Source organism: Lissotriton vulgaris, chromosome 2_2 (genome assembly GCF_964263255.1).
Source record: "Lissotriton vulgaris chromosome 2_2, aLisVul1.2, whole genome shotgun sequence".
In the NCBI taxonomy this organism is placed as follows: domain Eukaryota; kingdom Metazoa; phylum Chordata; class Amphibia; order Caudata; family Salamandridae; genus Lissotriton; species Lissotriton vulgaris.
In genome coordinates, this window is record NC_141688.1 from 93,408,486 (window position 1) to 93,432,370 (window position 23,885).

Consider the following 23,885-nt stretch of genomic DNA (forward strand, 5'->3'; position numbering starts at 1 on the left):
ATAAATGTGATTGTAATTTATAATGGCAATAGCTTAAACTTTTGTAAATAACTTTTGTGAAGATTATGTTTAGTGTATTTTACTGTGACGAAAATCCAAGAACAGAAGTGAAATATTAACATCTTTTTGTGACATTTGTAATAAAGCTTGAAACATTGAGAGAACATATTTGACCCAGAGTGATGCTGTGGAGGCCGTGTGTGATGCTGTGGAGACCGTGTGTGATGCTGTGGAGGCCGTGTGTGATGCTGTGGAGGCCGTGTGTGATGCTGTGGAGGCCGTGTGTGATGCTGTGGAGGCCGTGTGTGATGCTGTGGAGGCCGTGTGTGATGCTGTGGAGGCCGTGTGTGATGCTGTGGAGGCCGTGTGTGATGCTGTGGAGGCCGTGAGTGATGCTGTGGAGGCCGTGAGCGATGCTGTGGAGGCCGTGAGCGATGCTGTGGAGGCCGTGAGCGATGCTGTGGAGGCCGTGAGCGATGCTGTGGAGGCCGTGAGCGATGCTGTGGAGGCCGTGAGCGATGCTGTGGAGGCCGTGAGCGATGCTGTGGAGGCCGTGAGCGATGCTGTGGAGGCCGTGAGCGATGCTGTGGAGGCCGTGAGCGATGCTGTGGAGGCCGTGAGCGATGCTGTGGAGGCCGTGAGCGATGCTGTGGAGGCCGTGAGCGATGCTGTGGAGGCCGTGAGCGATGCTGTGGAGGCCGTGAGCGATGCTGCGGCGGCCGTGAGCGATGCTGCGGCGGCCGTGAGCGATGCTGCGGCGGCCGTGAGCGATGCTGCGGCGGCCGTGAGCGATGCTGCGGCGGCCGTGAGCGATGCTGCGGCGGCCGTGAGCGATACTCAGTGGTATGCCCCCACACCCTTCCCTTAGTTTTGCGAGGCAAAAGTGACCACCTAGGTGTTCCATTACTTAGGAATATATGTCACTACTGACCCCGCCCAATTCAATGACCGAAATCTCCCACCCTCATTGCAAATACTAAAAGGGGATGTGTGTCATTGGAGGTCCCTTCCACTTTCTCTGGTGGGCCGTGCGACACTGTTTATGATGATGGCCTTCCCCAGATTCCTATATATATTGCAAAATACACCATACCTGGTCCTGGCGCTCTACTTCAAAGCCATAGAGAGTGAACAGAGAGTGCTCCTGTTGGATGGCAGACCCCCTTGAGTCACAACACAGAAATTGGTACAGGAATTGTACGATAGGGGTATTGTACTCTGTTGTAATGTGCTTATTACTAATGCGGTCTCTCCACAGTGGTTCTCTGCCTTTCTGCTCAGCCTGTGATGAGGTCACATGGAATGTTGGGTTGGTTTGCATGTAGGAGAGTGTCAGTTGGTGTGATGGTTTGAGCAGAGAGGACCCTGCTCCTGGTGGGGCATTACCAGGCATTTCCAGGTATTACTATGGATCTTTGTAACTGAGAGTAACCTTTGAAATGACAGAGACAACACAAAGATTTTGTTACTGCTGCGGTAGGAGAGACACTGCGGTTTATTTTTTTTTTAAGAGTATGCTGCCCGGCGTGTGAAATCTGAAAGCAGATTTATTGTCTGACATCTGTGCTCTGTTTCTGGCAAACGGAGCGGAAGTTAACACCCTGCTCACACGGTGTTGATTCAACTAGCTGGTAAGGAGTATTGTAATAGAAGGGAGCTTCAGCTCATGTATTGAGTGAGCCAGCACCCCTGTGAGGCATTGCTTGTCCTGTTTTGCGTGGAGCACCGCAATCCATGGTGGGCGGTTTACATGGATATCTGACATATCAAGCCCTTTAAAATTCACAGTTGTGAGAACGCTTATGATGTGAGCGTGGAGGTGGTTGAAGCTTCAGCCACGTTGTGCACTTTCAACAAGTCTGTTCAACTTCATCTACAATTTGATCTGTGTGACATTTTGTTGTCTGCAGCGCACAGTTGGTGTGGTCGGACCTCTGGGTAAAGCTGCATATTTGCGAGGAGTTTATCCCCAAGTGCTGTGTATTAGATTTTCAATTTTTAATGACTTTATCTTTACTGCGGATCCGTTAACAGTTTAACTGTCATGGCCTTTTTAAACTATGCATGAGCTCAATAATGCGCATTAAATTTTACCTGATGTGCCCGCGAGAAGCAGTTCCAATGCCTTTCTGACGTCGTTTGAGGGTACGCTGCTCACTGACGCTATTCCAACATATACGTGCCGGTAGCCACCCGGCGAGGCATCAACTTAACGTGCCACCATCTTGTGGTTGTTTTTCCAAGTCCAGTCTGCTATGATGAGTCAAGTTATGGCGTTCTTGCCCTAATTCTTCCTCACGGAGCCCCGGCCTTGATGTGAAGGGCTGGACACTCGATTCAAAGGTTCGATTTACTTTGCCAGCCGCATATTTATTTTGGGTATAAATGGATTTTGACAATGCGTTGTTTGGAGACTGTTGCAGTTGTTTGCAGTGAATTCGGAGAACAACTCCCTCCATACAAATATGATCGGCGGTGACTACTTTATTTATTTCAGTTTATTTTGTTGCTGTTCCTATTCTTTATCGGGGGCAAAGATCGAGCTCCGGTGCTTAATAGAAAGTGGATGAGAACTAATGCATGTCGTGTGCATGTTGGGTTGTATCTTTTGAGGGAGGTGTGTCCAATGCTTTATGTTTTTGTAACTTTAGAAGGTCACTATCTGCTTAGTTTGTTTCGCGTGTTTTCTTTTGGTGACTGTTTGGAATGCATGAATGTTTTATTGTTGTCTGTTTGGGATGCCAGTCTCTGCATGTCATGGGTTTTAACCCTTAATATGTTTGCCTTGAGTTAGAAATACTCATGTTCTTATTGTTTTGGATTTAGATTTACCCTTAGTTTTTGGGATTTCTGAGTTTATTGGTACTCATTGTATGATTCAAGAGTGTTTTGGGTTGAAAGGATACCCTAGTTTTGTTTTGGGTTAAGGGATACTCTAGATCTTCAGGTTTTGCCTTGTGTTATATACACATTACTTAGACTGTGTGTGTCGGGTACACACGTGGGGGGGTTACTTCTGGTGTAGTGTAACTTCCCCTATCAGTTTTGCTATTACCCTTAGTTTTTGGGATTTGTGCAGCACACTTGGAAATGTGTGCGGTTTTGGATTTGTAAGTTTAAGAAGGTAGGAAATTGGTGCGGTTTTGGTTTCTTGCTATTTTTGTTTTTGATCATTTTCAAGGAAAAGGATGTAAGGATGTATTACTATGTTTTGGTGGTGCGTCCTCTTCTTCTCCCTGTCAAAAGTGTGTTTACCATCTTGATGCATTTTTGTGTTTATGATCGTTATCAATGGGGAAGGATGTGTATATTTTGTTATTAATGTAAATGTAAATGTAAATGTAAATGTAAATGTCAAGGTATTTGTAGAGCGCACTGTCACCAAGCGGTTTCCTGGCGCTATTACTCATACCGCTGTGGAACCCCTCCTGGCTTTCCCTGTGAAGTGTCCACTCCTGGGCTCCCCCAGGGTGAAGCCAGGCATCCACAGCGCTGTTGGGGCCGGTGTGGAGGTTAAGCAAGCTATTGCCCAGAGTTGCAGCGTGGAACCCATGATTAGAATAGGCACCGAGGCGAGAAATCAGGTCCGAGGAATTATGAGCCCAAGACCCGCCGAGGCGGGAATTGAACCCTGGTCCCGGACCAGAACTCTGCATCAGGGTCTGCCGCTCTAACCATTGAGCCACACTCCTCCACTGCATTCTTCCTTCTGATCAAAAGTGTGTTTATCATCTTGATACATTTTTGTGTTTATGATCGTTATTAAGGGGGAAGGATGTGTTATATATTGTTTTTTTATTTTTTTATTATTTTTATTATTTCCATACTTTGCACAGTTTACACATCATACATTTATACATTTCATATTAATTGCCTGTGAGGAAAAACATAGGATCGGCAATAACGACTCATTTTGATATATGTACAAAAAGCAATAGGGAAAAAAAGAACAGCCCTTAATCTTACTGAGACCCAATATTCTCTTTCCATCTAGTTATAGGTTCCCATATCTTTAATCCTCTCATTTTACCTCTTATCCCTTTTCGGGAATAAATAGGTTTCTCCAAATTATAAGCTGCCAATAAATTAGCCAGCCAAGTTTGCATGATAGGTGGATTTTTATCTAACCAGGCGCTAGCTATAGTCAATCTATAAACTGCAGCAGCCACAAAAATAAACCCTTTATGTACTATACCTCCATCCTGATCTATCCCCAACAATAATATTGATGGTGTGAGGGTTATGCGTAGCTTCAATGATCTAATTAGAAATCGTTCTATATTTTAAATCAAGGTATACAATTGTGGACAAGTGGCGAAAACATGAATTATATCCGCCTCTGGGTGGTTGCACCTTGGACAAGTGATACCCGTAGTACCTCCCCATTTAGCTATTCTCGCTGGGGTAAAGTATAAGAAGTACAGTGTTTTATAATGCTGTGATTGTAAAGGTGCCAAACACAAAACCGTGCGCGCAAGCTCAAGTGACTCTTGAAATAATTCTTTTGGAATACTCAGTTTAGATACCCATTTGTTACTAAATTTTTCCATATCATCTGCTTTTCCTTTCACCAAACATGCATACAAGCTCCTAATTGTGCAGTCTGCAGAGATTTGTATTTTCTCTAAAATTTCGTTACTCTGATATCCTGCAGGTCCTCCTTGTTTATTGCCCAAAAAGCTCCTGACCTGAAGGTATTTAAAAAAAGATCTCCTGTCAATATTATATTTCGTCACAAGATTTGTAAACTGTAACATCGCTTCAATCCCTCTGAAATCCCCAATCTGTACAATTCCCCTTTCGGCCCAGCTAGCCATTGTACTATCCGCAAAGATTGCCGCAGGCAATGACCTATTCTTGTATAATCTAGTATATCTATTAAACCTACAGACGCCTGACTTCTTTAAAAAAACATTCCAAATTCTAACAGCAGCATTTAATGTTTTAAATCTGGTCCTTTTGTAGTACCCATACTCCGTACAGTTTAAGAAGCAATTTTCTGCTTCTTCGCCCAAAACAGCCATATAAATTTCTGTAGACATACTTGTAACTTTTTGCGTCTTACCTCCTCCCCCAATTAACCCCTGCATATACTGCAGGGCAGCAGCAACATAATACATCCTGAAATCAGGCACTCCCCACCCCCCTTTTTCTCTCGGTAAAGCCATAAATCTATAAGCCCTTCTGGTCTTGCCTTGTGCCCATATAAATTTATTCAGAATAATCTCTAGTGAATTAAACCACTTATTCTCGAAAAAAAGGGGAATAGCTCTGAAAAAGTAAAGGAACTTGGGAAGAATTAACATTTTGATAACATTTGTAGTTCCTACCAGAGACAGATGAAGATTGTTGAGCCTTTCCAGATCATTTTTGACCTTTGACAATAGGGGGGCGATATTATTTCCCACAACATTATCCAGGTCTGACGAGATAGCCATCCCTAAATAAACTGCCGAGGTAACCACACGTGGATCATTACAATTAGAATATCCATTCTCTACTATCTGGGTCTTTGTTTTATTAAGACTATAACCGGAGATTTGCCCAAATAACTCCGCTTCCCGTTCAACTTCACCGATTGACATATGAGGGTCAGGAGTAAGTATTGCTACGTCGTCTGCGTAGGCGAGGGATTTGACTACGCAACCATTCAACCTAACTGGCGTGATCAAAGGATTACCTTCTAGTCTATGGAGCAGTGGTTCTAAATACAGGACAAACAGCAATGGAGATGATGGGCACCCCTGTCTTGTCCCCCTTCCTATATTAACATCTGCTGAATACCCTCGATTAACTCTAATTCTGGCTATAGGATCCTTATATAGCGCCTGTATAGCCCTGATAAATCCTTCGCCTATCCCAGACCACCTCATAGTTTGCCATAAGTACTCCCAGGAGACCCTATCAAATGCCTTCTCGGCGTCTAAGAAAAGCGCTGCCATAGGGTCTCCCAGGCTACCTGCCGCATCGAACATAGTTAGAACCGTCCTGGTATGCTGCGTTGTCCCTTTACCAGGTATGAATCCGTGTTGGACAGGACTTACCAAACTCTCATTGACCCCTGACAACCTTGTTGCTAGTATTTTAGAGTAGACCTTGACATCAGCATTCATCAAGGTGATCGGCCTATAAGATCCTGTGTTTTTTGGGTCCTTCCCCTTTTTTAGGATTACAATAATGTCTGCTCCTCCCCAAGATTGGGGAGCCCCATCACCTTTTTGTGCTGAAATCATAATATTAAACATATCATTAATCAATATACCTTTAAATACTTTATAAAACTCCACCGGAATCAGATCCGGCCCTGCAGCTTTGCCTGATGGTAGGCTGTTCAATGCAGTGTTAAACTCATCTAATTGTATTGCCATCTCAAGTTCTTCTCTTCTGTCTTCAGACAATTTATAGGTCTCAATTTCCCTGAGGTACCTCTCTATATCAGTAATACTCTCTTCCTTCTCCGGGGTATAGAGGGTTGTGTAATACTCCCTAAATACCTCTCTCACCTGTTCTGACTCGCTTACCATATTACCCTGGCAATCCTTAATTTCTTTGATATCCGAAGTGGCCATTCTCTGTCTCGTGCGGACCGCTAGGATATGTCCTACCCTCTCGCTTAATTCATATGCACTCTCCTTTTTAGACAGGTAATTCTTTGCCTCTTTCTCTACAATGCCTTCTACTGCTTCTGCTTTCACAGCTATAATTCTTAACAGATGTGATTCCACTTGAAGATTCTGTATTAAGGCCAAGGCATGATCTTCTTCCTCCTTTATCAGTCTCAATCTTACCTCCTCCAATCTCGCCCTCTCTTTCTTCTGTTTTGCTAGGACAAAACTAACTGTCTCTCCCCTTACCCCTGCTTTAAAGGCGTCCCAGACGATTCCTGAAGTGGCAGATCCTCTATTAATTTCCCAATAAAATTTTATCCATTTTTCCATATGACCTCTATATGCATCGTCTGTTAGTAGTGATCTTTCAAAAGTCCATTGTGTCCTGATATTCTGACCCTGTCCCAATTTGAAAGTTAAAATCAACGGGCTATGATCTGATACTATCCAAGGTTGTTTCTCGATTTGAACTTCCTGGAGTATTGTACTAGAAATTAAAAAATAATCCAACCTAACCAGAGTCCTATGTGGGGCCGAAAAAAATGTGCTACCATCTACCTGTTGTTGTGATTTAATCCAAGGATCTACCAGGGAATTATGTGAAACCAGATCTACTAAAGCTTTATATACTTTCTTCTTCCTACCACCATAATGCCCACCCGCCTGCAAACAAGAGCTATCTGGAACATGAATGTTCAAGTCTCCGCAACATACTATTGGCTCTGGCCATTGAGCTAATTCAATGTCCAAATATTGTAAAACGTCAGGATCATCCTCAGTAGAGCCATAGACTGACGTCAGCGTAAAAGTCTTTCCTTTAAAGCAAATTTCGAGAATGACCCACCTTCCCCACTGATCTTCTTTCTTTCTTTTGACAGTTATCTCCCTAGTCTTACCCAAAACTGCTACTCCTCTTGTTTTTGTCCCTTGTTTAGTATTGGCCAATAATCTAAAACCAAGTTGTTCCAATAGATAACCTCTTGTACCTTCAATATGTGTCTCTTGCAGACATTCCAAGTCCAATCTCAGAGATTTTAGCAAAGCTGCCACCCTCAACCTCTTGTTAACGCAATTAAGACCACAGATATTAATTGAGGCGATCCTACACGTCATCATAATGCCACAATTTCCTTATATGAAAAACTGATCTTTTTGTATACCAGATACTCTGAGATTTGTAGGATGTGTAACTGTGCTATATCAAATATTGTGTACCGTGCATTTGTACTTTTTTTCCCCCCCTACCCTCCCCCCTCTCTCCCGTCTCCTCAGCTCCCACCCCTCCCACCCCGGTCCCCCCCCCTCTACGGGCAAATAGGTCAGAAAGACCTATGTGTGGCCGCTTTTGAATTGAGTCAGTCGCTTCCCCTCTCAACCTATTCTAATCACTAGCTGAGTCCATGGCTCCTCTTATCGCTTGAAAAAGCTATACTTGTTGTGAAGACCCATCTATTATATCCTTACCAGCAACTCAATCCCCCTTCCTATTCTTCAGCTCTTCAATAAACTGCTGTGCTTTGATTTCGGAGTTGAACACTCTTATTTTCCCTTTTGTTACAACTTTCAATTTAGCAGGAAAAAGGAGGTATGCCTCTGACCCTAATGCCCGAAGTGGTGCAATCAGCTGTCTGAGCCTCCACCTTCTCTCCACTGTCACGTGGCAAAAATCTGGCCTAGCGAAAAATGCGGTACCCTCAAATACCCTCTTACTATCTGGTCTAGCTTTGGCGATAATCTCTTCCCTCAGCAAGAAGTTCCCTACATTTACCAAGATCGCTCTAGGATAAGAGCCCTGACCATCTTTTCTGGCCCCCTGCTTCAATGTAAAGGGATATCTATGCGCTCACTGTATCTCTTTATCCCACTGCCAATCTGACTCTGGGAAAGCCCCCTTTAACATGTTCACAACAAAGCGCCTTGTGTCCTGCCCCTCAATCCCTTCTGCCACACCCAAAAGTCTAATGTTATTTCTTCTTTGGCGATTTTCAAAATCTTCCAACTTCCATTGGAAATCCTCCGAAAGTTTTTCTTGATCTGACTTAAAAGATTTGAAGTCGCCCATCTCATCTTCCAGCTTGCCTGTGTGTTCTTCAGCCTCTGTTACTCTTTCAGCTAGTTCATCATACAGTTTATTCATTTTCCTCATTGTATTTTGAATTTTTTTAGCGTCCTGTCTTGCTCTACGGCTTTCTGCTCTAGCCTCTGCTTGCATCTGCTTAAGGGTATTAAACAAGAGTTCAACTGGTAGCTGATGCGCTGTACCGGAGCCTGCTGGGGGGGGGTCTGGGTTATTATCATCCACCTCCTGGTATGACTGTGATGTCGCTGAATAATCCCATAATAACTTCTTCTGGGCCCCCTCAAACCCCCCTGCGAGCTGCCTAGATAGCTTCAGGGACTTCTTTTTTAGGGTGGTATCTTTATCAGTACTTGAGTCCGAGTCTGAGCGTGTACACCCCTCTGAGCTTCCAATACTCGTTTGCTCAGGGTCTGACTCCTCATTCAATGAGAAGAAACAATCTCCCTCTGCAGAGCCACCTTCGGCCTTACCTATTCCTTCACCAGCTCCATTTTTGCGCGCCAGGCTAAGGGTGCTCCCCCATGTTTTTAAGGACTCCACGCTCGCTAGTTTCATTTCATTTTCCACCACCAACAAGGCACCTAACATATCTGCATTGCCGAATTCAAACACAGTCTGCCCTTGACTTTCCTGAGTTTTCAGAATTTCTCCGACCTCAGGGACGTCAGTGTTACCTTCTGGATGCAGCATCTTCCCTTCTTTCTCCAGTTGCTGCCACTTCTCTTGTCGTGTCGGCACCTCTGCCTCTGCTGTGTCAGCGGCTGCTTTTTCCCCGAGCTCTGGCTTGCTGCCGGGTTCGCGATCCTGGCGTTGCCTAGCAACCCCACCTTCGGCGTCGTCAGCGTCCTCGAGGACGCTCTCCTGAGCGTCCGGTTTTCCGCTGCTTTCCCCGGGACCAATGGAACCGCTGATCCCGCTGCTACTACCGCTACCGCTCCCCCGTCTACCTCTAGGGCCTTGTAAAACGTCTATACGCTGGAGGGGTCTCGGGGAGAAGGCTTCAGTAACGGTAGGCTGCCGCAACAATGTATCCCTGCCTTTCTGTTTTTCTTGCTGTCTGCCGGGTTTACTTAGATTTGTTGAACGAAGAGTATGTTCGTCTGTATTACTGCATTTCTGGTCAGATTTCTTTTTTCCTCCGACCACGATCCCTGTTTTAGGGATAGCACCCGGATTGGCACCTGGATTACGCGTGGCTTTGCTCGCCCCCGTCGTATTCCCTGTTGAACCACTTGGCCCACTCGGCATTTTCTTATCTTTTTCTCTCTGATTTTCTTGCTTCTCTTGCCTTTCACTTTTGGTCGTTCTTGTAGGCATTGTAGGCATTACAATCTCTCGCGCTTGTGCTTCAGCCTGCTGCATCAGGGTTTTCCTTTTGATCCTAAGCCCAATCGTACTCATCAGGCTTTTGGCGCCTCTCTTTAGCCAGTCGAAAGCTCGGTAGCAATAGTAAACTTGTTTAACTACGAACCCTGGATAATATGTCCTCAATAATTCTGGATCGTCATGTACTAGCCATATCAGTGCCATTCAGAAAAACTAGGAAATCCATGGATTCCAACTTCTGTACATCCTGCTACTTCATCCTAAGGCTGGAGAGGGGAGAAAATGCGACTGCTCACAGCAATCCAGCGTCGGCCATCTTGCCTCCCTCAGTGTTATATATTGTTTTAATGCATTCTTCTTTTCCTGACTTGTGTATTTTCTGTATTTTATCTTCTTCTTTTCCTGACTTGTGTATTCTCTTTCCAGACTTGTGCTTTTGTATTTTCTTTCCAGACTTGTGTATTTTATCTTCTTCTATTTCGTGTATTTTATCTTCTTCTGTTTCTTTTGAATGTTTTGATTATTAAGGGGGGAGATGTGTTGTAATGTGCTTATTACTAATGCGGTCTCTCCACTGTGGTTCTCTGCCTTTCTGCTCAGCCTGTGATGAGGTCACATGGAATGTTGGGTTGGTTTGTATGTAGGAGAGTGTCAGTTGGTGTGATGGGCTGAGTAGAGAGGACCCTGCTCCTGGTGGGGCATTACCAGGCATATCCAGGTATTACTGTGGATCTTTGTAACTGAGAGCCTGTAAAATTACCACAAGAATAAATCTACTAATGCCATCTACAAGACATGTCTGAGCTTCCATACTTCGTTTTAACAGACTCCCTGACATGCAGAAATATTACTGGGCATAACATCTCAAGATGATTAATCAATGTCTGCACAGACCCCATGACAAACCAGCATTTAAGATGGACAAATATGTCCTGCTGTGTGGCAGATAAGAGACAGCACTCACACCAAAAGGGCTTCAGCTAATAGGCCCGACCAAACCCACACTGCAAATCTGCCCTGCAGCAAACAAAAGTCTTGGTTGGGATAACAAAATTACACTAGCCACCCCACTAGGGGACTCAGGGAAACTAGGAACCCTGAGGTACTCCAAGGATTCAATAGATGGGACCTAATAGGTATCTCTCGGGTGGGCGACTTGTGGGACCTAGAGGGAGTGATCCCCTTTGATACACTTCAAAGAGAATATGACCTTGCAGACACTGCAACGGTTTAGGTACATGCAAATCAAACTTGCTCTTCAGATAGCCGTCCTTGGATGGGTGGCACTCCCTGAGCCCTCACGCTTGAGGACAGAATTCTTACTGAATACGTGTATCATGGGGCGATCTCTCTGACCTACAAAAAGTTAATTAGCAACTCTCCAGATCCCCTTATTCAACTTAGAGTGCGGGACACAAGACATTGAGGAATTAGATGACGAAGAATGGCAGGAAGCAATGTCTTCACCCAGAGAGGTAGCCATTCCTGCAAGGCTCACACAGATGCAACTTAAGATACTGCACCAAATGTACCATTCAGGCTACACACTTGCTAAGTTTAACACTGGGTAGAGCCGACATGTAGTAGACTATGTGGACAGGAAGGCACTTTATACCACACAACCTGGAAGTGTCCGCACATTATGAAATATTGGGGCCTGGCAACACACTGCATGGGAGAAACATTAGAGAACAGACTAGAACAAGAACCAAAGCAATGCCTTTTAAATATATGGGGAACTACAGACCTGAATAAACGAGAAAGGATCTGAGACACCTTGTGAATGACGATAGCTAAATGTAACATTGTGAAACTGTGGGGGGCCCTAGAGGTGACAACACTTCAAGCTGTGGAACAGGACATGGACTGGTGTGTTGGAACTGAAAAAACAATTTATGAAAATAGGAGCTGCCTGAAGAAGCGGATACAGATCTGGGGCAAATGGAACTCATCCAGGGGCAATATATACACACTACCTTTAAATACCTCTTAAGCTTGTGTCGCCATTTGAAAGATCAAGAGATGACAATAAGAGGTTTAAAACCAAACCACTGATTATGATTGTCTATTTCTCGATTTCCGCCTGTTATGTCTTACCTTTCTGAATGTATTGCGAAAGCTGTTGATGTACCATGCCTATATTACTAATAAAAAGAATATGAATTCTGTATGCAGATTCCTACACCAATCTGGTTTCTGCTCCCAATTTTGTTGGTCTTCCGACCACTTCTAAAAACAAATTTGAGCGTGCTGGGGAATGATATTCCCACCCAAAACTACAGGTTTCAAACCAGTCCAGACTTAAAAAACAGATGTCTATCACAGACCCATACGAAGTGTGGCTCTGGTGTCTGGGCTTGGACCATGACTTGAAGGTGTGCAATAAATTTGTCTTCATGCACTGGAAGTCAAACCGGGACTGGGAGGAGAAGCTGTACATTGTCAAAGAAGTAGTCATGGCCTTTGCATAAGTCTTGCTACCCGTTACGGATATAGACTTGGTCTTGCTCCCAAGGCCGTTCCAGGAGTGCTCAGCATCCCTTCTCTAAGTCAAAATCAAACTCCAACCACAAACATAAACTAGCACTGGCATAGCCAGTAGGTATTGCCTTTGGGACCTTATGTGTTTAGCCATGCAACAGTTAATGTTGTTGCAGTAAGAATATTGTGCTGCCCACTGACATTGGCTGCGGCTGTGCACACTGCACACGCTACCACTGATTGACGGCCCTGTGAGCGAGGCTGGGAGGTGGGGGCCCTGAGTTGATGACGTAACGGATTCGAAACGGAACCAACCGACATTTATTAAATATTGCATGCATGTGTGCTTAGACTTAGTAAATCAGAATGGGAGATGGCTGAGATTGTCACTGTCGCCTGACGGGTGTCACAGGTCTAAACTCAAAGTGGTACCGTGATTATGACTGTGTGTGTAAAGCAGCACCCAATCAAGCAGAAAGCCCACTGACACACTACTGACACTCAAGAAAGCAGGTGCCCGTAGACACACTGACACCCAAACAAACAAGGAGCCCACGGACACACTACTGACACCCAAGCCAACAGGGAGCCCTTAGAGACACTGCTGACACCCAAGCAAGCAGAGAGCCCACGGACACGCTACTGTAACCCAAGCAAACAGGGTGCCCGTGGATACACTGCAGACACCTGAGCAAACAGAGAGCCCACGGACACCCTGATGACATGCAAGCACGCAGGAAGCCCAGGGATACTCTGCTGACACCGAAGAAAGCAGAGAGCCACAGACACACTGCTAACACCCAAAAAAGCAGGGAGCCCACTGACACACTGCTGACACCCAAGCAAGAATGAAGCCCACGGACACAATACCCGCGGCGTGCGCAGGGCACTGCGTGCGCTTCGAGCTGTGCTCCTGCAGCAAGCAGGCTTTGGCTCTTGCACTAGGAGCTAAGGAGGTGCTAGCAGTATCACACTACAGTGATAATGAACTGCAGTGCCAGACGTATCAACTTCATGTGGGCAGATTCGGCGCGGTGCGGCGTGGCTGAGTGACAGCCTTGGTCATGAATCCATCTAAGGTAGTGTCCAATGACCAGCAAGGTTGTTGCTACAATTGCGCGCTGGGGACGTCACATCCTGCTGCCAAGAAGCGCGAAGTTTTGAGAAAGGCGTGCCTCCGCGCTGGCTGGTTTGCGGGCGGCTCCGCAGTAACATTAGGCAAGAAAGAAAGAGATTCTCTCGCATTAACCAGGGAAACGTCATAAGCCCACACGAGACGCGAACATACGGATAGAAGCAAGGTGCCCGATACTAGCACACGCTCGTGGACGCTTTAATTTGCCACGGAGATTGAAGATTGATAAAAAATATTGGATGACGGACAGATAGATACGTTTGGATTATGGATGGCGCCTCAATAAGAACGATTATTTCTTACTGAATACTTTGCGTGAATACAGCGACATCATAAAGAGTACATTACTGAGCTGTTGATTTATTCTAGCCTTTCACCTCCCAAATAGGGGTAACTCGTGACATCATATTGATACGGATATTATTTAATGACCTAGCCAATTAAGGCTGGAACGGAATCACAACCAGCCAGAAGGCTAAACACCCTTTTGTATCTGCCCCCCAGCCCTGAGGAAGTTGTTGGTACCTCACAAATGACGAAACACGTGCTGGCGGAAATAAATATTACAAGATACCATATATTAAAGATCTCATGATGAAAAATGAATGTTTTGTTTCTGAAAAAATAGTATTACTGTAAAACATTTTGCTGTGGTGTGCTAGGGACTTGGATTTTGTTAGCCTCTGACAGTATCAACTGGAAAAGTTGATAGACAGCGGACTTTCACTATCTGGAGAGATCAGAGACCATGTACCGGGTGCATACTGTCTTGGCAGCATGGATCAGAAGATGTACTCTGCAGCAGGACGAGAGGCTCCGCTGCAGGGTGATCCGTGAGAAGCTTGTCTGTTCTAAAACCGACGGCAAAGCATACATGCAGTAAGTCTTTGATTAAAATGACAAACTGTTTATATCTGCTAAAGAGTGCATGCAGTTCTCGTAGTTTATTAACTCATCCAAGTAAGTTAACTGTGTAGGGGGCGGTGCGCCGAACCCAGGGCCTCTCACCATACTGGTGTGGCATTTGGAAATACTACAGCCAGCTGGGTGTCTCACAGCCTCTCCTGAAGCCTGCCCAGCAATCATGGCTGTAACACATGTGCAGATTGAGGCAACTGGAGTCGGTGAGTCAGCTGACTCTGATTCGTTTATGGTACAGGCCTGAGGCAGCTTAGCTCTGTGTTAGGACCATCACATCCGGTTTAGGGTCCTATGGTTCTGCAGTCTAAACGCTAGTCCTTGCTCTTCTTGGTAGTCATTCTCAGAAAAGCCATGTGACCTGTTTTAGAGATGTTCGCTTTTTATTGTTTTGTAGTGGTGGCATCTGAGGCTGATATTGGTAGTTACTTGAAACGTCTTACATTCCAGATTACAACATTTGCTTATGAATAAGGTGGCCCCTGCAGTGCAGCTTTACCGACTATGTTCACAACAGTCCATGAGATAAAACTTTTCCCATCGCACTCATTTTTTGCTTGATCCCGACTTGGACAACAGCCACTACATGGTTAAAGTGATTTGTTTTATTCTCCTTGTTTTAACATGCTCCATCTATTTTATTTTTGCCTAAATAGCATTATTTTCGCCTTTTTCCTTATTAGTAAATACATTATTCTATCCAGAATTCACGCGTTTATTATACAAGCAGCATTGTACAAGGGCAGCAATTAAATAGCAATAGAATAAAACACATACTTCCTATCGTCACTTTTATGTAATATGTATGGGCATGGTCTTCAAAGCTTTGTCATGTGAAGTGATGCCCACCCTCTTTCATAGCTGCCAAGGTTTCAGATTGCTAGGTGTGACATGATTTTGATAATTTAGTTTGTAATTGTGAGTCAGCCATCTCGGGCATTTGCAGCAGTTTAAAGATCTTCTCATAGTTTCTCTATGCTTAAGTGAGTCTAATTTCAAATATTTATAAGTTTCCCTTGTCTTCATTGTATGATATTCTGCGTGCAAGACAGTGTTCCTCATAGCAGTTGAAATGTCACTCATAATTACACTGAAATTATGAAGATGTCACAGTCACACATAGCGATTTGAAACCTTGGCAGCTATCAAGCCCCACCACCCTGGTATGTCTGGTCTGGTCTGCCCCCATCTCTGGACTCGACTCCGACTGACTCTCTCTCACCTCAATTATTTTATTTTGTGTGTCGCGCAGAGTGCCGCCCGCAGCCACAGCCCACAGCGACAGTACTGTAAAGCAACAGGGCAGGGCAGCTGCAGCAGGGTCTCGGCGAGGCCAGGCAAGAACGGTGGTGGTGGTCTCCACAGTCACTCCTCGACATGACGGGAGGGGCGTAACGCGTCACACTGGCTGGCTGGCTACGGTGCGGCAGCGAGAGGGCTGGCCTTGCCCAAAATGTTACAGGGCCATCATTGGCTGCGGCTGTGCACACTGCACACGCTACCACTGATTGACGGCCCTGTGAGCGAGGCTGGGAGGTGGGGGCCCTGAGTTGATGACGTAACGGATTCGAAACGGAACCAACCGACATTTATTAAATATTGCATGCATGTGTGCTTAGACTTAGTAAATCAGAATGGGAGATGGCTGAGATTGTCACTGTCGCCTGACGGGTGTCACAGGTCTAAACTCAAAGTGGTACCGTGATTATGACTGTGTGTGTAAAGCAGCGCCACCCGGCCACGGGCCACCGGCCACCGGCCTACAGTCACTGGCCTCCGCGGCCACAACGTGCCTCGGCCGGGCCTCCTCCAGTCAGTCAGTGAGTGCCGGCCCGCCCACGCGCCCACCTCAGCCGCCTCAAAAAAGGTGCCGCCTGGGGCAGACCGCACCCCCCTAGCTACGCGGCTGCAGAAAGCTGACCTTGAGTAGTTGCGTGATCCCTGTTTGATGTATGGAAGAGTGCTTTTTGTTCCCTAGAGGCGGTTATTGTGGGCACGCACTGCTTAATTGCACTCTCCACGCTTGAAAAAACAGAATCACGACAAATTATGTCTGAGAGCCCTCAGTCTTGTGCCTAAAGAAAGGGAGATGGGCGGGGAAGATGTGCTCCGTCAGGCTCTGTGCGCTTGTAGCGCTACTAAGTGGAACAGCTCGGTTTGACAGGTAAACCCCGCAGCTCAGAAACTTGGCACACATGTCCCCGGTAGGACAGTCCCGTGAGATAGGCAGAGAGAGCCTGTCAGAAAGTGGACAGGGACAAAAGTGTTCAGATTTGCATACTCCTGAAGCTTTTCAGTACTAAACGAGTGAAGCGAGAAGTGCAGGCAGCTCTTATGCTTTGAGAGCTCTGTGCACTTTCGAGTGTAGTCTCACGCTAGGTGTGACCGTGAGCGTGGTGTAACACCGGTGAGTGCTCCTTGAAGCAGTGCTTGAGCTGTGGATATGAAGAACCAGCTCCTATGTGTCCTGCTTAGGAATGAAGTCTGAGGCATAAAAGGAGCCGAGGCTTTCCCTGGCTTTGACCTGCAAGGGCACTTAAGTGTATCCTGTCAGCCATGCACGAAAAGAAAACAACATACGAAGAATAAACCTCGATGGCGCTCGAACTCTGAAACAGAGGGCAAGTCTTGCATTTAGGAAACATAACATTATACTTAACTTACCCAACTTTGAGGCAGTACTATGAATCCTAAAACAAAGTGGTGACGCGTGGAACTGTGAAAAGAGCACGGCATATGTGATCAGAATACAATATATGTTTTCACGTCGTCACACAAGAAGTGCACAGCGGCATCTATACTGGAGACATTACAAAAAGCATTGGCCGCTTGGCCATGAAAGCGACGCGGCTGCGAACGTGAAAGCATCAAAGCGATCGCTCTAAGAAGCAGCAGCTGGTTGCTTGTGTGCATGAACTGCATAGGAGACCTTTAGCCGTCGTTCATCTGTTTTTCGAAGCACACACTAATGCTTGTGACATGCCCCTGCGCACTCCCGCAAGGTGTATGCTAGGCGAGACCTAACAACTAAGCAGGACTCGACCCTTTCCAGCCACTCTGAACCTAAAAAGAAGGAATGAGAGCATCATGATCTGAGTCATTTACTTTCAAGGTCCCTGGTTATGGAGTTAATTTCACAGATGATCCTAGTGTGCTCCAAGCTCCCTGTGCCATCGGCAACCCACAGCAAAATGAAGGCTTTAAGGAGGCCATGCTATAGACTTTTTATAAGCTCATTGTTTCTTCGGGCAACAAGGAACTGCAGTAGCTGCCAGTTCGGTTATTGCTGGTGGATTGGTCCTCTGGGCCCTCAAACTTTTTGGGGCCTGCTTTCAACCCTGTACTAACACCGATACAAACTGCCATTCTAGCTAAAAGGCCTGTGCTGGTCCCTTCCAAATAGAAACTAGTACTGATGCTACTGGCACTGAAAGAGAGCTGTCTGGCATGAGAAAACTTAGGCTTGATATTGATCTTGGTCTCTAGTCTGAGGTATCTACCAGGGTATACACACGAGCAAAGATCCATTATCTCTGGCTCAGATTCCGTGCAGGGATACTCCAAGCTGTAGATGATGATGGTGATATAAATCACATTCTTCCCCCTCACTACACAGATGATGCTTTCTACATTTATTTGTAAGAGGCCTGTGGAATTGATTCCTCTCCTGCGGCATGTTTGACTCACCACTGGCGCTACCAACAGAATAAAGTGCCTACTTTGCTGTGGCTGGCAGGCAGGGAGCTGAGGCTCTGCATTTACAGTCTAGGACAAAACTAATGTCCTGACAGAAATTTGTGCGGCCTGCACCAGTCATGTTAAAGCCCTTGCTCCCTTTTAACAATTTGCTCACTGATACCTTGATGGCGACTTGATCAAAGCCCTCTTCTTGCCCACTGGTAAATAGGCAGGCGGCCAAGCGTCACAGCATGAGACTTTTGGCAAGAGCTTGTTTTCATCCAGCAGTCTGGCATGGGTCTGGCGGGCAATGCCTGGGCCACTAGGGGCATCTGTTCTCCCACTCCTCTTCACCTTGTGCAACAGCCACCAATCCAATTTAGTATGCCATTATTTCATCCCAAGATGGTGATCGTTCATGCCCGTCAGATGGTCCTTAAAAACCATTTGACTTGGCTTTGTCTTGCCCTTACTTTTTGCCTGGCCAAATATTCACCCAGCATCAGTGAATTTCAGAAGAACATCTGCCCATTCTGCTGGAAGAGGTGCAACTGTTTCACTCCGAGGGTGCGATTGAGAGGCTACCAAACTTGCAAAGAGGGCAGGTTTGTCACACTCACTATTCCCTTGTCCCGAAGAAGGACTTGGGCTCAGACCTATTTTGGATCTTCAGTCTCTGCCTTCCTCACACTGACATCCTACTGTCCAACAGACATTACTTACAGTTCATGGTATCTTCAGTTTGCCATGCTCACCTCACTAGTACCCCTTGGCTGCTGACCAATGTGATGAGATCAGGGATACCAGTTTACCCCTGCTTCGAACACTGGCTTTTGAAGGTGGTCTCGACACTGTTAGCCGTAGAGCACCTTCAGATGCTGGTGAAGCTCCTGATGTCATTGGGGTTCACTAACCATGAGCTGAAGTTGCATCCAGCTCCTTCGCAGAGGCTTCCATGCTTCCATTCATTGGAGCTATCCTGGACACAGTGCAGTTCAGGACCTTCCCTCTGCTGCAGTGCAGCCAGGGCATTCAGGTTAAGATCCCTATATTTCAGCTCGGTCCTTAATCCTAGTGAGAGCAACTTCCATACACCACTTTTTTCCCAGACAGGTTGGTGCTAAGGACAAAGGTGGCATTCTTGCCAAATGTTGTAACTCCCTTACTCTCTCTTGGCAATCTGTCATTACCTTAGCATTTTCGTTACTCCTCACCCCCTGAAAGAGGAGGAGAAGCTCCATCGACTGGACCCCAAAAGGGATTTGAGCTTCTACATTGATCATACCAAGGAGCACCATGTAGATGAACGTTTTGTGGTGTTCTCCAGGGCAAATAAAGAGAAGGTTGTGAAGAAGCAGACCCTATCGAGGGGGATAGTCCTTTGCATCAAGAGCTGCTATGCACTGACCAAGTATCAACCACGGAAGAGTCAAGAGCCCATACCACCTTGTTGGCTTTGAGAATGTGGGTCTGTGACATCTGCCAGGCCGCTACGTGTCCATCAGTGTATACTTTCATGAAACAATACTGTCTTAAGAGCAAGGAAGTGCATTTTGCTCTCTTGGTCCTACAGGATTTTTCAATTTGAGTCCACTCCACTGACCCTCTTCCTGTGGAGATACTGGTATCTATTCTAACATGAGGAATCTGCAATTAAAAATATCAATCAGTAGAGAACATGTTCTTACCTTCGATAATGCTTTTTTTGGTGGATACTCTATCCAACCATAGATTATTCCCTGTCCGCAGCTTCCACATTCTCTAAAGTGGCCTCTTTTTAACTTCTAAAATGTTCCCTGATTCCAACACGTGCTCATTCTCCACATCTTATGGAGTGGAAATGGAAAAACAAGGCTCTGAATATTTGCGTGCAGGGGTGGTGCTTAAATGTAGCTCTGGTCTGTCACTTCTGAGCAGTACACTACCAATGTGGATACTGACTGTCACCTAGCACCGCGCAAGGCCACTACTAAGAAAGATTTCTGGATACGGTGTGGGGCCTGAGGGGTTATTTCTAGGTGAGGATTCTGTGGTTAGATAAAGTATTCACCAGAAAGAGCATTACCAAACATAAGTACCTTGTTCATTAATTTTTTAAATGACCGGTTTTGCTTTTGTTTTTAATAACATTTTGGTGACTGGAACTGGTTTCCGGCTCTTTAGAATGTTTCAACTAAGTAAAGTTATAGTAGTGGCTACATTTGTGGCTCTTTGACTATTAAAAATAGGATTATGCCCTGTTGAGCATTTAGTAGCTTACCTTAATTAAAAGTTGTCACTTGTGTGTTTTTTTTTAGTTTTTTTTTATCTTGTTTGTTTTTTCTCTGGCTGAAACTGTGCACGTATGAATATATTTCCCTTCATTTCTTACAGCAAGAAAGAAAAATGGTGCAGAAACAGCAGCCACCTTAGAGAAGATGTTACCAACACAATGTCATGTTCTAGGAATAGCCACTCCAGGAGTCGTTGGTAAGTGAAGATAATGTTTATTACATAGTTACTTCATGTAGCTACTGTATTTGAAGAACACCCGGGAGGTTCATCCATTCACCACCACCTGTGCCAAGGGCTCGGAGTAAGCAGTTATGAAAACTAAGCATTACCAGTAGTCCTTTTGAGTAGGAAAAATGTAAATATTAGTGGACAATAAGCCCAATCCGTCCCCCTCTCAGTTCTTACCCTTATTACATGAGGGTTGGTTCATCAACCATGTAATGCAGTCCGCTATGGAGCCCTAGTGTTGAACCCATTGTTGATGTCCTTTTCCTTTTCTTGGTAACTTCTCCATGCTTAACATTGCCTAAGAAGAATTAATTTCTTTCCCTAAATTAAAATTTAGTTTTTGCTAAGGAAACGCTCGATATCTCTGCCTTAAGTTAATTATGTTTTGTTATTATGAAGTTAGTTCTTTTTTCTAATGACAAACATGAAGCTCTTTAGGATGGTGTGCTTATACGGGAGTGACAGAAGCTTGAAAATAAGGTTACTATTCTCTGTGTTTCTTATGCTGTTCAAAGCACTGAATGTTGATGTAGGATCTGGAAAGGAATTGGTAATAGTCATTCGCCCTCCAGATAGTTGGACAGTAGAAAGCAAATATTGTGGAGTGCCTGTTAATCATAAAGAAGTGACTACATCCCATCCATCTTCAACGGATTCCACAAAAAAAGAAATAATGTTGATAGCCTCATCTTTATCAAATCCCTTGGACATGTGGCCTAAAACATTAGGGAGTCCCAGTTCTCAAGGAAAACAGATTTTAAGCTTGATCCTTGGACTCATCAAATTTCTGTCAACCAGTTACTTGCTGGTTTTGGGTTCTGTTAAATGCTGCAATCAATAGTTGCCTAAATACGGGCAGGGGTTGGGGGGGAGGGGGAGGGTCAGTACATATCTTAAGGTATTTCAAAACTGTAGATTCAAATCAATATTTTTCATCCTTCTAAATGGCCTGGTACCTTCAAAAGAAAACATGAGTGTCACAATTGGAAGGAAATCACTTGGCAAGGTCTAATTTACTTTCCACATAACAAACAAATGATAAAGCAATTTTGGTCCTCTGGTGTATCCTTTGGAGCAGATCTATTTGCTTGCAGGAGAATAGCATCTTCTTTTCAACCATGCTAAATATAACTTCTGCTTCTTAATGCCAGCTGAGTGAGTGCATCACCTTATCCCTCCCACCAGTGCCATAAACGCCTTTTTGTGCAAAGACCTTTGTTTTCATGAAGTGGAGGACATAAAACAGAAACTACCATTGAAGTCTGCTCTTTAGTCCTACCACAGTAAAAATGTACCTGTTGTTGTGCTTTTACAGACAAGCTAAGAGAGGTGAGGCACAAGAATGACCACTCAGGGATGGGTACTTAAGGGTGGAAGCAGCACACAAGGGAAAGATCAAACAAACACATGCACTCTCGTGGGATGTAGAATGAAAAACATGTGGTTCCATGAATGTTAACGGTGGAAGGATACAAGTCATCCAGTTAAAGGAATGGTGAAGAAGCTTTTCACCATATGTAGGGGCAAACACAAGAAGAGGAAAGAGAGCCATAGAATGAGAAGCAATCACATGAGTGACAGGAAAGTCAATTAGGCCAACTGGTGGTAAGCAGTGGGCTGGACAAAGCCCTCTGTATGTTTATGGTATGGTCCGCAATGGGACTTTCCGCAACAAACAGATAAAAGCTGTCTATATGCAAACCTTAAAAAAAGGCACCATTAAATACGGGCATACTATTATGTTAGGCTGCTAAATAACTGCAAACATTTGTTAGTGTCGGACGTCTTACTGGATAAAGAGTTGGAAACCCACTGATAAAGCGTGAAGCGTGCATTGATGAAAGTCTCTCCTTCATATTCTTCACATATAGCCCAGTTTGTTATTCATGACCATAGCCTTTACTTAGTGTAATCATTTATAAGAATTTTTTTCAGAATTCTGTAGACTACCAAGATCAGAGTGGACTCATTTGCTGGCTCGATGATTTTCTGACTAGAGTGAGAGGTTTTCTGCCTCAGTCAAACACAGATTTGGCTAGAAGGAATCTTTTCCCTGGGATTTTTACAGTGATTTGGCAATAGAAGAAATGATATGATTATGACTCCCATCACGCTCCCACATATATTGGTGGGAACAGTAGCTCCACTATTGATTACGTTTTTATGTCACCACTGTTAATAGATTGCATAGTGGAAACTTCTGTTTTACAAACACCCTTTAGCGATCACAATCCACTGGTTGTAATTTTGGATCTTGCCCCAAGTTCGATTTTCGAAAAATTAAATGGTGCAAGGGACATTACCCCATCAATTGATGGCCTACGGTTAAAATGGAGGGGAGTGAATTGTGAGGCTATTTTAACAAATGTACAATTGCTATTCCCACATTTGATTGACTCTTGTAAAGTTTTAAGTAATAATTATGATCAATTAATTGCTGATTTTGAATCGTTATGTTCAGCCATCAAAAGCCTTTTGTCTGTTCCACTACCCATAGAAGGTAAAGAGCCAAGATGGTTCGATTCAGCATGTTCCCTGGCAAATAGAGAACTAAGAAAGGCTCTCTCCATGAAACCCAGGTGTAAAACAACCGTTCAGTTAGCTAGGAAACAGTACAAAGCTACAATATCAGAACGGAAGGCTAATTTACTTTCCGACCAATGGGACTCTTTGGTAATCAGCGCAAACTTGGGTGGCAGCGGCCCGTTCTGGTCGTCTGTTAGAAAAACACGGGAAATGGGAAAGAAACTTACCCAAATCAGTTGTAACATTACAAGTGCTGCATGGGAGACCCATTTTTCTAACATCTATGCAGCCCCTAAAGAGGAGTATTCTCCATCTATTTCTGACCAATCAGGTGGTCTACCAATTTTAGAGCATGAAGTTAGAATAGCCATAAAAGAGAGTCTGGGAAATAAAGCTCCCGGACCAGATGGTCTCCCTATTGACATCATTAAACATGATGTTGATTTGTGGACACCCATTTTTCTTAATGTTTTTAACAGTTTACCAAAAACAGCCATGCCAACTACTTGGGCCACCAGTATTATTGTCCCTATTTACAAAAAGGGAGATAGGTCTGATCCAGCGAACTATCGCCCTATCTCCCTTTTGGATAATACTTTGAAAGTATTGGGTCGTATAATTTTTCACAGAA

The 23,885-nt window shown here is 44.8% G+C and overlaps 1 protein-coding gene across 1 annotated transcript in view; it reads left to right on the forward strand.

The window, feature by feature from the left end:
* FBXO22 (F-box protein 22) overlaps positions 1-23,885 on the forward strand; it is a 143,490-nt gene that overhangs the window by 94,183 nt on the left and 25,422 nt on the right. The window contains exon 4 of the mRNA XM_086959355.1: positions 20,600-20,695. Coding sequence (XP_086815481.1) covers positions 20,600-20,695 — 96 coding nt within the window. The remainder of the gene's footprint in view (positions 1-20,599; positions 20,696-23,885) is intronic.